General features: G+C 41.0%; 1 protein-coding gene across 1 annotated transcript in view; it reads left to right on the top strand.

Annotated features, from left to right (window-relative positions):
* Nucleotides 1–12,071, top strand: part of IMPG1 (interphotoreceptor matrix proteoglycan 1) — a 96,326-nt gene that overhangs the window by 30,321 nt on the left and 53,934 nt on the right. The window contains exons 8-13 of the mRNA XM_028494727.2: nucleotides 4,412–4,470; nucleotides 7,746–7,766; nucleotides 9,106–9,353; nucleotides 10,252–10,308; nucleotides 10,768–10,844; nucleotides 11,830–11,912. Coding sequence (XP_028350528.1) covers nucleotides 4,412–4,470; nucleotides 7,746–7,766; nucleotides 9,106–9,353; nucleotides 10,252–10,308; nucleotides 10,768–10,844; nucleotides 11,830–11,912 — 545 coding nt within the window. The remainder of the gene's footprint in view (nucleotides 1–4,411; nucleotides 4,471–7,745; nucleotides 7,767–9,105; nucleotides 9,354–10,251; nucleotides 10,309–10,767; nucleotides 10,845–11,829; nucleotides 11,913–12,071) is intronic.

Raw genomic sequence — 12,071 nt, 5'->3', positions numbered from 1 at the left:
CTCTCCAGCACTTGTTATTTTTCAAAGGCATGGCATTCTTCATGGGCGATAAGTGGAAGAAGTTATACGGTCCACGTCATCCGTCACTAAATCAAGACACTATCCCAAGACGGCTCTTCCCTTTCTGACCATCACCGCAGCTGCCTGTTCCTGGTTAATTTTAAAAGCTCTTCATTCCCTGCAGGATAAATCCAAACTGTCATGCTGAACTTGGCATTTATATGCCACGAGAAGACTCCTGCCTTCCTTTCCAGCTTCCTCTTAACACCAGTTCTTTACCATCCCCCTCTTTACACTCTACTTTCCAGAAATGCGAACTGCTTGCAAATCTTTTCTTACCTTTAGTCGTTGCATGGGCTGCCTTCTCTGTCTGGAATGCCCTTCCCTGAGTTGCATTTTACAAACTTCGTCATGAAATGTTCTCTCTACGCGTCCTGGGTTCAGTGCCTCTCCTCTGGGCTAACACCCAGTGCCCACTGTTGGCACAGCACTTATCACCTTGTCTTGAGATTGTTTGTTTACACGTCTATGGCTTTCGTTGTCTCCACTCCCCTCTGCTCTCCGGCCACACTCACCGCCATGAGGGCATGAGCTTCCCCTTGAGGGCAGGAAGTGCTTCTTTCATCTCTGCTGCTTACCTCCTAATACAGAGCTTGGGATGCAGTTAACTACTCAGTAACTGTTTGTAGAAATGCAATTGAAATTAGAAGCATCCATGAGATTATGTAACCATGAACTACATTTATGAACAGCCTAGGTGCCCAAGCATCTTAGCGTGGCCAGGGAACAACAGGCGCCTAATTCTCATACTTGGAAAATTCAATGCTTTCCTCCTCTCAGCTCGAGAGGAGATGAATGACAGAAACATTCTCAACCTCCAACCTCTCCCTGCATCAGCATTCAGTCAATAACATGTAAAGAATCTTTTCTATGAACTTCAAAGAGAAAGCATCAGCGTGGGATATTTATGAACCAGAGAAGTACTTAGACATGGATTAGTCGATAGAATGAATTAAAGAATTGTCTGTTAACTTTTCCATTTGTTCTTTGAAATAGTCTTTTCAACAAATCCTTAGGCTAGTCAGAATATCTTAAAACTGGATAATTGGCCATAGGCCGTCTTCACCGACCTGTTGTTAATTTTCTAAGCACCTACAACAACCTGATGTAAAATAATGCAAAGAAATCATAATTTTTTTAAATCTGAGTTTTAGTCTTGTTTCTGCCCAATTAGCCGTGAGAATTTGGGGATCACTTCCCTGACCTTGATTCCTCATTTAGAAACTAAAGACGACCTCGAAGTGCCTTTCCAAGTCTAAAATGCTCTGTATCGAAATAGCAGCACTGTTCTTAACGCTTTATATATATTAACGGGATTTTTTACGGGATTCTATACATAAAGTAAAATCATTTCTCTTTTTGACAAGTGAGGATACTGAGGTGCAGGGAGATTAATTAATTAATACACCCAACAATGTCACACCTATTAACTGAGAGAGCCAAGATTCAGACCCAGGCAGCCTGGCACCAGAACCCCTGCTCTTTACCACTATGCTATACTTTCTATTTTTCCCAAATAAATATGCATGAGGAAAGGATTTTTGTATCAGCAAATGAACATGCCTCTTCTAGCCTCTGAAAAATTTATCAACCGAAGAAGAGTATGTCTTGCTGGATCTTGTTCCAGAGACTATCACATCAGTCTTGCTGGTTCCATTTACCAGCCTCACCACAGCCCAACACTTGCATTAGCTCAGCCATTCAGGCCTAATCAGGAATTAATGGCCAGTGCTTTGCAGTAATTTAATTTCCACAATAAACTTAATGACCAATTTAATACAAATGTCAAAAGGAATGCTTAGTTGTTGTCTGAATGCTTTCTCCGGTGCAAACATCCAGGAGAACTCAACATGGCTGCCTTTTTTTAACATACATTCCAGCAGAATCCGGAAGGCCTCTGTGCATGTCACATTATTAATAAGGTTAACTGGGCACTTAATTAGCAATTTAGTGGTTAGCTGCTCCATGATCAGAAGGTCTCCGGAAGATGAGTTAGCAGAATTAACTGAAGGCCTTTGTCGTCGCCTCCTTAGATGCCTCCTGCAGCCTCCTAATCAACGCTGATTCTTAATCAATCACAGCCAGGTTCACAGAGAGGACACGGACACCAACCCCGCCCACAGGAGCCGGGGCTTAGGGGCTGCTCTCCCCACGAGGCTCCCTGCTGCGCACGTTGCAGCCGGGGCTTCTCCGGAAGCAGTTCTGTGTGTGATGGATTGTTTTCAGATGTGTAACTGCATCACTGGTATCCTGGACCAGAAAGACGGACAAGTCAAGGGTCTGAACCTTGAGCTCCAGAACCTGCAGCTTACACTTAAAACAGTCCACGCCAGGTGCTGTCACTGGAATGGCATTTGGGGGCACAAATGCCTTGTGGCCCCAAAGCCACTTGTCACAAGGCATCCACTGAGCTTTCCCACCTGCCCCCGTAATAAGGATCAGCTCTGCGGAAACTGGCCTCCTCTCCCACCTCTATTAAGCCCACAGTGAGGTGGGAGAGGAGGCACGGAAACTTATTACCCAGGCCCCCTGCCCTTGACCTCTGTGAGGACCTTCATCCTGTCCCTCCCCCCTGAAGTCTGTCAAAAACAACTGACTGAAGGCTTGCTCTGCCTTGCCAACCTCCATGCTATGCGCCCACTGAGGAAGTAAAAGTAAACCGAGCTTTAAGGAACTGGGAATCCAGTAGAGGTGGCAAAGACTAAGTAAATACATAAAACAATATTACCAGCTCTCTGCTCACCGTGTCAGGCACTTACTAGCTATTCCTTATGACAACCTTACGATATACGTATTGTTATCCCATTTTGGCTAAGAAGACCAAGATTCAGAGAGATGAAGCAATAAACTCAAAGTCTTGCAGCTAGAAAGTAGCAGAACCGGTATTTAAACTCAGGTGTGTACAGCCATCTCCTCATCCCCCAAAAGCTGAGCTACCTTCATCACTGCAGTTGTTACACACCCAGGGAACAAAACTACTTTGAATACTGGTACAATAAAATATAATTTAGATGGTAAATCAGTCTGCTGGAAAAAAAAAAAAATCCACGGTGCACTCCAAAGCCCAATGTAAGTGATCTGGGGGTTATCTGTACATCACTGCTCTAGTCCTTGGCATAGATAATGTAGAGTCAGCAGTAATTTTAGATACAGTGACAAGGCAGTGACATATTGATGAGTTTAGAGAAAGAAAAGATGCTCTCAACTCGATTAAGCAAAGTTTGCTGAGTCCCTACTACATGGATGACGATCTGCTAGGGCCTGGGAGGAAAGGAGATAAAGATGAATAAATAGGACACAATCCCTGAGCCCAGGAAGCATAATCTCAATGAAGAGACAGCATGCCCCTCATGGACTGTTCTACAGGATGTATGGCAATAAGTTCTAGAACAGTAGGGAGAAGAAATAATGGAGCCTGACTTGGGGGAGCTACAAATGCTTTTCAGTAGAGAAGATGCTTGAGCTGCCTTTGAATGACGGCATGGGGGAGGCAGTCAATGAGCAGTTGCATTTGCAATTGTAAACTGTTCTGATGATGTACCTCATGAGCAAGACGAAATCAAGAAAATGTAAAGTCCGCATAAATCTAAGCGCAAAACTAATAAGATTAGAGCTTGCTTCTACCATTTTTTTTACTCATTCTTTTTTTTTTTCAATTGAAATACGGTTGCTGTACAATATGGTATGTTACAGGTGTACAATACAGTGATTCACAATTTTTAAAGGTTTTACTCCATTTATAGTTATTATAAAATATTGGCTATATTCCCTGTGTTGTACAATGGATCCTTGTAGCTTATTTTATACCTAATAGTTTGTACTTAACCCCTTACCCCTAACTTGCCCCTCCCCCCTTCCCTCTCCCCACTGGTAACCACTAGTTTGTTCTATCTGTGAGTCTGCTTCTTTTTTGTTGTATTCACTAGTTTGATGTATGCTTCTTATTTAGGTACAGCAGCCAGTTTGACTTTAATAATCCCTTTAACATTACAGATATTTTCCAAATCGTATAATTCAATTCAGAAAATATGATCTTACTCTGTGTGTATAAATAAAAATACTGTAGCCAAAAAAGTCTCTCCCAAATACCACCTTAAAATTATTTCGTATTTTATGTAAAGTAACCAGTAAAGCAGGTCAGAACTACCCAATTACAGCTTTTAAATAAATAGCAAAACACTTTCCTCTGGGTTTCAGAAATAAATGAGAACAAAAAGTTTGGCCTCAATCGTTACTTCAATTTTCCATTTTCACTTTTTTCCCCTAACTCATCAGTTTAGGCTTTTTCAGTTAGATAAGATCTGACCCAATAGAACCAAAGAGTATTTCATAAATTTCTTTCTCTCTGCAGATGCAAAAGGTATTTAAGAAACTTCCAGGATTCAAAGAAATCCGTGTGTCAGGATTTAGGTAAGAGAATCGGACTCCTCTCAATTTTTAACTTTCTTTCTCGCTATCCCCTTTTAAAAGCAATGTCATGATTAAGGTCACTTTTACCCCCAATTGTTTAGCTCCGCCAAATCCTGAAATCAGAATGCATTTCAGATGAAGGAGTTGTCTAATTAGAACATGACTCTAGGTGATTTTTAAGGAGGAACACAGGAGCCGACCTCCTTCCGTCCTCCGGATTCAGAAACACGGCTTTCTGCAGAGAGCTCATCGCTGTCCTTGGCAATGTCATTTACCGAACCTCTTAGGAAAATCCCTTAGTTAGTTACCTTGATGTCAATTGCTATCCAATGCTAAATACCGTCATTGTTTAAGCAAATCAAGCTGTTCTTAGGGAGACAGGGGAAACTAATCAAAAGTGGTACCTATAGGGGTAAGAGAATTGGGTAGACAGGGATGGGGATGGAACTCTTAATACCTGTCTTATAACTTTGGTGTCTGACCGTACTTTTATACCATTCTGATGTCTGGTCCATAGTAATGTATATTACCATGCAAAATTTATAAAATTGAATATTTAAAGAGAAGACATGAAATAAAATAGTGCCACGCTAAAGCAGGGTTCCATCATGTTCCCACAGCTTTCCCATAAGCAGGCCTATATCCAGTAACATCTCAATATTCCAATGTGGGTTCAGGAGTTTTGGCAAGACTTGCATCTTTCTTTTAAGTTCTCACTATTCAAAACATCTACAAGGCGGATCATAATGTGGTATTTTTTTAACTGTGCCACAGGCCATATATCAGCCCTGGTCTGAGCACAATGAGATCCCTTGCACTGAGGGGGATTTGTAAGACGGGAGGACAGGCCTCTCTCGAAGCTCTTCCTGGCCTGTCACCATCTGTTGTATTAAATCAAGAAGGGGGCTTCCCTGGTGGCGCAGTGGTTGGGAGTCCGCCTGCCGATGCAGGGGATACGGGTTCGTGCCCCGGTCCGGGAAGATCCCACGTGCCGCGGAGCGGCTGGGCCCGTGAGCCGTGGCCGCTGAGCCTGCGCGTCCGGAGCCTGTGCTCCGCAACGGGAGAGGCCACAGCAGTGAGAGGCCCGCGTACCGCAAAAAAAAACAAAAACAAAAACAAAAAAAACAAAGCAAGAAGGGCCACAGGGTGGGTCCCACATGCTCACAAAGAACAGCTGTGTAGGTGGGGGGCTCGACCCATTTATTTCTCTCGAAGCTGTCAGGCCCCTCTGATGTGTGTACCTCCAGAGGAAGGACATGTGGAACCATGAAAGTAACAACAGATGAAACCCTTAACATTTACCAAAGCAGACTCATTTTTCTTTATTTCAAGATGCTGTTCCACAGTATTCCATGTGAAATCAGATGGTTTAGAGAGAAATAAAAGGTGACAGGAGAATACTCTGCATAGATGCAAGGTCTTCTGGATAGACCACTGCAGTTAAAGAATAAATTTTTAATTTAAACCTGAAGGAAATGATAGGAACAGTTCTCTCAGTGAATGTTCAAATGCTCATTATCTCCTCCCTTCAAATAAATGAAAAACTAATAATGAAAAAAAAATCTGTTTCAGAAGAAAACCAGAATGTTAGGTGATGAAATTTTGCAAGGTAAATATTTTAAAGTTATTATATCCTCTGAAACTGCATCTTTCCCGTGTGTTTTTCTCTGTAAGAGTTTATCCTTCTTTCTGTCAAGGATGCTTCTAAAGTATATTTGATCACATTTTCCCAGTGATTTCCATTATGTTATGTAGACTTAGTCTCCCAGAAAACATTTTGACCCCCGAATACAATAAGTAGTATGCTTATGAGTGTGGCAAACTTTTAATCATGAAAAACAATGCTCAGAATATTGTAAAGTAAACTTGTTATGGAAGAAATTGCTTTCTCATGGAGCCAGATCCTCCCACAGAAGACCTAAAATCCCAGGAGTCTCAAGGTACCTTCTTTCTATGAGCTCACTCATAAAACCTGATCTACAATTAAACAAATACTTTTATATCGGTGACCTCATTTGATTCCTTTAACACAACTGGGAAGAAGTTAGAACATCTATTATTAACACAGTTATAAGGAGGAACATTAAAGTTTCCGCTTTAAATTTTGCTTTATCTCTTAAAGCAAATATGAGAAACTATTAACAGTCATTCAATCTAGTTGGAGGGTATATTCCTTCAAAAACATGTACACAGATATCCACAGCAGCTTAATTTGTATTGGCCAAGAACTGGAAACAACCCAAATGGCCATCAGCAGAGTCATAGATAAACAAATTGTGGTATATTCTTACCATAGACGGCTAGTCAGCAAAAGAATGAATTACTGGAATACACAACAACATAGATTCATCTCAGAATAATTATGTTGAGTGAAAGATGAACCAAAAAAGGAGTATGATATAATTCCATTTGCATTTACTTCTCGATAATGCAAACTAGTCTACAGTGGGTGAAGACAGATGAGCTCCTAAACTAAATTCGCGCTATATGCCCAGAGAAGTCCAAAATGTTGTCGTCGGTCTGGTGACCAAATGGCCTTTTTTTCTGGCACAAACAGGTGGTGGCGTGGTAAAATGAGCCCAGGCTTATGGTCTTCCAGGCCAGGGTTGGAATCTCGGCTCTGCTACTTTCCCACTGACAGCTTTCCCTCTCTCTGCATCTTCCCTTATCTATAAAATGGTGATGGTGTTGTTGAAAAGATTAAATGAAGAAGCATGTAAACTGCCTGCAACAGACCACCCACTCGGTAAACAGGTGTTTGCTTTTCCTGCAACCTGTTGCATGATGAATTGTTTCATCCCCTCAAGGCTTACTGATTAAAGCAATTCAAAAAACAGTCAAAAACACTCCAGTTCCAGCGTCTGGTCTCAGATAAATTACCTTCAGGAATAAACTAAGGGGATGAGAAACCCATTTATAAAATACTTTTTAAAACAACTTCCTGGCACCAGCACCCCACTGAGAACCTAAGATGTGTAGGATATATTTGAAGCCTCTGAAATCAAAGAGTTTAAGTACCTAAAATCTTTGAACTAAGGCTCAAATCCTAATAAGAAACATCACAGAATAATGTTTACTTCCTGAGATTCACATGGTTCTCAAAGCTTCTATCCAAAGCCTGATCGCAGTTTATATGTTTCCTTCAAAGCTCTGAACCAACATGAGAGACAATGAAACTTTTTTTGCGTATGTGATTGAATTCATCAAATGTCTCAGTAAATTTCATGAAAATTCTTTCTCCTTTGCATGTTCGCGTTGTGTATGATGAAATGAAGACCAAAGAAAGAAAGAGATGGGTAATTTGAACTTTTTTTTAATGTTTTGAAATATAGTACATTTCCCCCCCCACACACATTTATGTGCTAAACTCTTACAGATTATTTTTACATATAAAGTCTGGGATAAGCCAGTGTCTTTTTATTGGTGTCTTATTTAAATGGAAGTATTTGATCAATTGCTCAGTGGTAGAAAAGAACCCTCAAATCAAAATCACTACGTGGAGAAGCAGGTAAACAGTGACCTGATCAGCGGAAGTGTGTTCTATGAGACTCAAAAGCTTTTCAAAAGAAAAACATAAAAACACATATCTGTGATGCAAGTATGTTTCAACAATTTCTTAAATGTCATTTGTGATGGGAAGTTGTCAGTCTGGACGCACACTTGTGCATGCAAACCGCCTAAGTCGGTAATAAAGCAGAGGAACGAATTTGCCACTTGGTTCACAGGTCGGTGTGAATGGGGAAAGGGCCCACTATATCCAGCTTAGCTCCTGTAATTGGGGAAATAACCAATTGTAGACTCTGACTGATCGTGTGACCCGAAGAACTGCCGAGAATACATATTATCGGTTCCTGTGGCCTTTAAAACATTTTTGTATCCCTCTGTGTGGATTTACGGCATAAACTAAGAGGTAAAACCTGGTCCTAGAGGACAGAGCTAGAGAGGATCCTATTTCATGTGTACATGAGTAAAGGCGCTGATTCAATAAATATGAAAACAAATACAGTTAATCCTGAACTACTTCCCTTTCTCTTTTCTCACATCTTCCTTCTAAGATGTTATTTTAATAGCAACTTGAGGGAAGAAGAGATTATGTTTAATATAATGTTGTATTTTTTAATTTAAAAAATACTTCTTCAAAAAAGTAGAAAAGAAATAGCCTTGCGAACTGAAGCTTTGACTTGGCTAAAACATGTACATATTGTTGTCCCCCTGCTATATCCTACAGGAGGCTACTTGTAGGAAAAAAAAAAAAAGAAAATTCATCCTTCTTGCTGATTGGCACTTATAAGACCACGAAAACACTGATCGATACCAGCAACTCTTGACAATTAACTTTTTCACAAAGACCTGAAGTGAAAATTTATGGTCACTTGATCCAGTTAATAGTCTCTCTTCAAGCTGGATTTCAGTCCCATCATACATTCTATTTCAGAGCTGAAATATATGTCAATTCTTTTTCTACCTTTCAAATTTCTGACAAACACTGAAATTAGTTTCAAGTGTGTGATATTCATTAAAAGTCCATCAGGAAAGAGGTTGAAGCTGTCCTGAAGCTTTGTAGCAACATAGTGATTCTCTTTATAAGGCATGTAACAATGGCTTTGGATGAGATGTGTCCTCTGCGATCTACAGGTCAAGCTCTACAGAGATGCAACTTATAGCCATCTTTCAGAGAGACAAGGCAGAAGCAAAAAGCCCTGCAGGTGACCTCCTGTCTTTTGATTCCAACAAAATTGAAAGTGAAGGAGACCTTCATGGAACGATGGAGGAAGACAAGCAAATGGAAATCTACCCCACAGCTTTAGACCTCAGAAAGCTGATCAGCAAAGCCCTGGAGGAAGACCAGTCCTTGGATATGGGATCAATTCAGTTCACTGATGGTCAGTGGGTGATTTCATAGTTCTGAGTTTATCCTCATCCCGACAGAGGGATGAGGAGGTGTGACTGTCTCCTGGTCACTGTCATTTTAACTTGGGTCCTGTAGAGTCAATCATTTCGGTGACAGGCCAATCATGGATGGTTATCATTTCTGTCTTTCCTCACTGCCCCCTGGGTCTCATTCAATGAGCCTTTTGTGACCACTTCACACCAAAAATAGATCTAGGGAAGCCAAGAGGCTCAGCTCAGTCCAGTTCAACCACAGTCACCCAGTGGAGCCCAGGTGGAGAGAAGAACCCGAGGACAGTTCTGTTTCCCTGGCACAGCCCAGATTCCCTCATCTAGTAAATGGGTCAGGTTCCGGATGGCACATTTGAATTAGGATAATTTGAAAAGAGTTTCATGAGGGGACTATTATAAAGGTTTCCCTAATGCCCAGAGGACTAGGACAGTTCTCCGGGGCTAGAAGCACCAAGGCCCCACTACTACCTCCAGGCCTGAAGGGCTGCCTAATGATCTAAGCCATACAAAAGACAGGGAGCAAGGAACCTCTGACATGGTCCATATAAGTCAACCACCCAGGGCAGGGAGTAGTGGGGAGAGAAGAGTGTGGATCTAAAGAAATCAACAGATAATCAGACTCACTCAGGGTCCTCAGAGGGGGCCTGGAGGGACCCAGGAGCCTGGAACTCTTCACCCAGTACTCTTGGCATAATAGATGGGCACTAGAAATGCCATTTTAATGTGACATGGCACGAAACTGGCGTTCTCTGTCAGTTCTGTTTCTGTAGTTTAGAGAGTCAAACTCAACTCTGGAAAACTTTACAAAGATCCCTTGGGATGAGATGTAAAGTTGTCAGTAAACATTAAAATCCTCTTGGCTCGCTTTTGAATTTCTAGGCGAGGAAAGTTCAGTGAAAACTTCAGACTCATCTCTGAGAGCATCTGGTACTCTGGGTTGGTCTCTTGGTTGAACCCTTTGGGATAATCTGAGAATTGGGCTTCAGGGTAGAAGTAGGATTCACAAGGACTCACATTTGGTCCTTGGTTCCAGTATTTATTCTAGCCATTTCTTTCTTTGTCAACTTAGTTATATTTTTGTCCCCACTGGCCTAGCCAATCAGTTGGCCTGCTTGGTCCAAATGTGTCCAACAAAACTAAACACCCTAAAAATCCACCTTAATAACTGTTCTTATCCCGTAGACTTGCAAGATGCACCCCTTGCATCCATCCTTCAGCAGATCACTCAGATCAATGACCACTACTGTATCTGATGCTGATTTCTTGATGATTTTTTGTACCACTCCTTAAGAACTGATTATCGCCACATTTCCCAACCTTCACTGTTTTACTGCTCCAACCACAAAAGAAAAAAGGAAAAAGAAACACTCAAACCTTGTGATTTTTCACCCACAGAAATTGTTGGGTCTTTGCCAGGTCTTGATCCTGACACCCCATCGGTGCCGTCAACTTTCCTCACTGATATCACAAAGGTGAGTCTGTTCTTCAAATAGGAACAAAGCCTCGGAATCTTCCATCAGAAAAAAATCAGCTTAAGGACTGAACAGAGCAAGATCCCCTCTGCAATGCTAAATATAATTCTTTTCTGAATCTAAAAAAGAATGAATATATGTATATGTATAACTGAGTCACTTTGCTGTACCCCTGAAACTAACACAACATTGGAAATCAACTACACTCAAGAAAGAAAGAAATAAAATTCTTTTCTGTTTTTCACAGGCAGTACTTGCTTACCCACTTCCACTCTCTGTATTAATAAAATATAATACAACTTGCGTGTCAAATATCCTTAAATTCAAAGTTTCCTTCAACATAGTTAGAGCTCTGTTTCACTTAGAGTCAGGAATTGCCATTTTTGATAAAACAAATACATGTTCGCGAGCTGAAAAAATACTTAAAGCAGAATATATTATTTAACTTTGATTTTCTGAAATAAATATAACAAAGATATTTTATAAGTTTGTTCTTAAGTCTTAAGGTCATATCTATATATTTATTTACGGGGGTTTGTAAGGATAAATTAATATCTTAGGAAATAAAAAATAATGAATTCAGTAATAACTTTTGTACTTCATTTAAAGCTATGTCCATTTAATTTATGCCAAAAGTTGTCACTACGGTGTTCATAAATGGAAGCGCTAAGCTTTATTCCCTTTTTAAATAAAAAAATTCATAAGTTCAAATATGATTGACACACGTTTCAAAGTATTTGGGGTATCAGTTAACCCTATACAGGCAGACTCAGCCAAGAGATCGTATTTTACTACTGTATCAATGCATGTTTTCCTTTCAAGACATGTTTCTGTATCAGAACCTATAGCAGAATCCACAATAGATTCAAGTCAACTACAAAATGATTTGCTTAAATTTAAATGAAAAGAAAAAATACAGAGTATAACCCTTCTCATATACAGAGAAATGTCCCTTGTCAACATCTGTCCTAAATTCCTTCTTCAGGTTGCTACTCTGAGTCCAGAACTTCCTCTTGGTCAACCCATGCTGGAGACAGTGGACAGAGCAGAACAGAGTCTCCCCGGTGAGTTACTTCCCACAGAGTCTGTGTAAGATGACAACATCCGGGGCTTCCCTGGTGGCGCAGTGGTTGCGCGTCCGCCTGCCGATGCAGGGGAACCGGGTTCGCGCCCCGGTCTGGGAGGATCCCACATGCCGCAGAGCGGCTGGGCCCGTAAGCCATGGCC

Source organism: Physeter macrocephalus, chromosome 10, assembly GCF_002837175.3.
Source record: "Physeter macrocephalus isolate SW-GA chromosome 10, ASM283717v5, whole genome shotgun sequence".
Classification (NCBI taxonomy): domain Eukaryota; kingdom Metazoa; phylum Chordata; class Mammalia; order Artiodactyla; family Physeteridae; genus Physeter; species Physeter macrocephalus.
The sequence above is the reverse complement of the archived record's forward strand: the minus strand, read 5'-3'. Positions and strand labels throughout refer to the sequence as shown.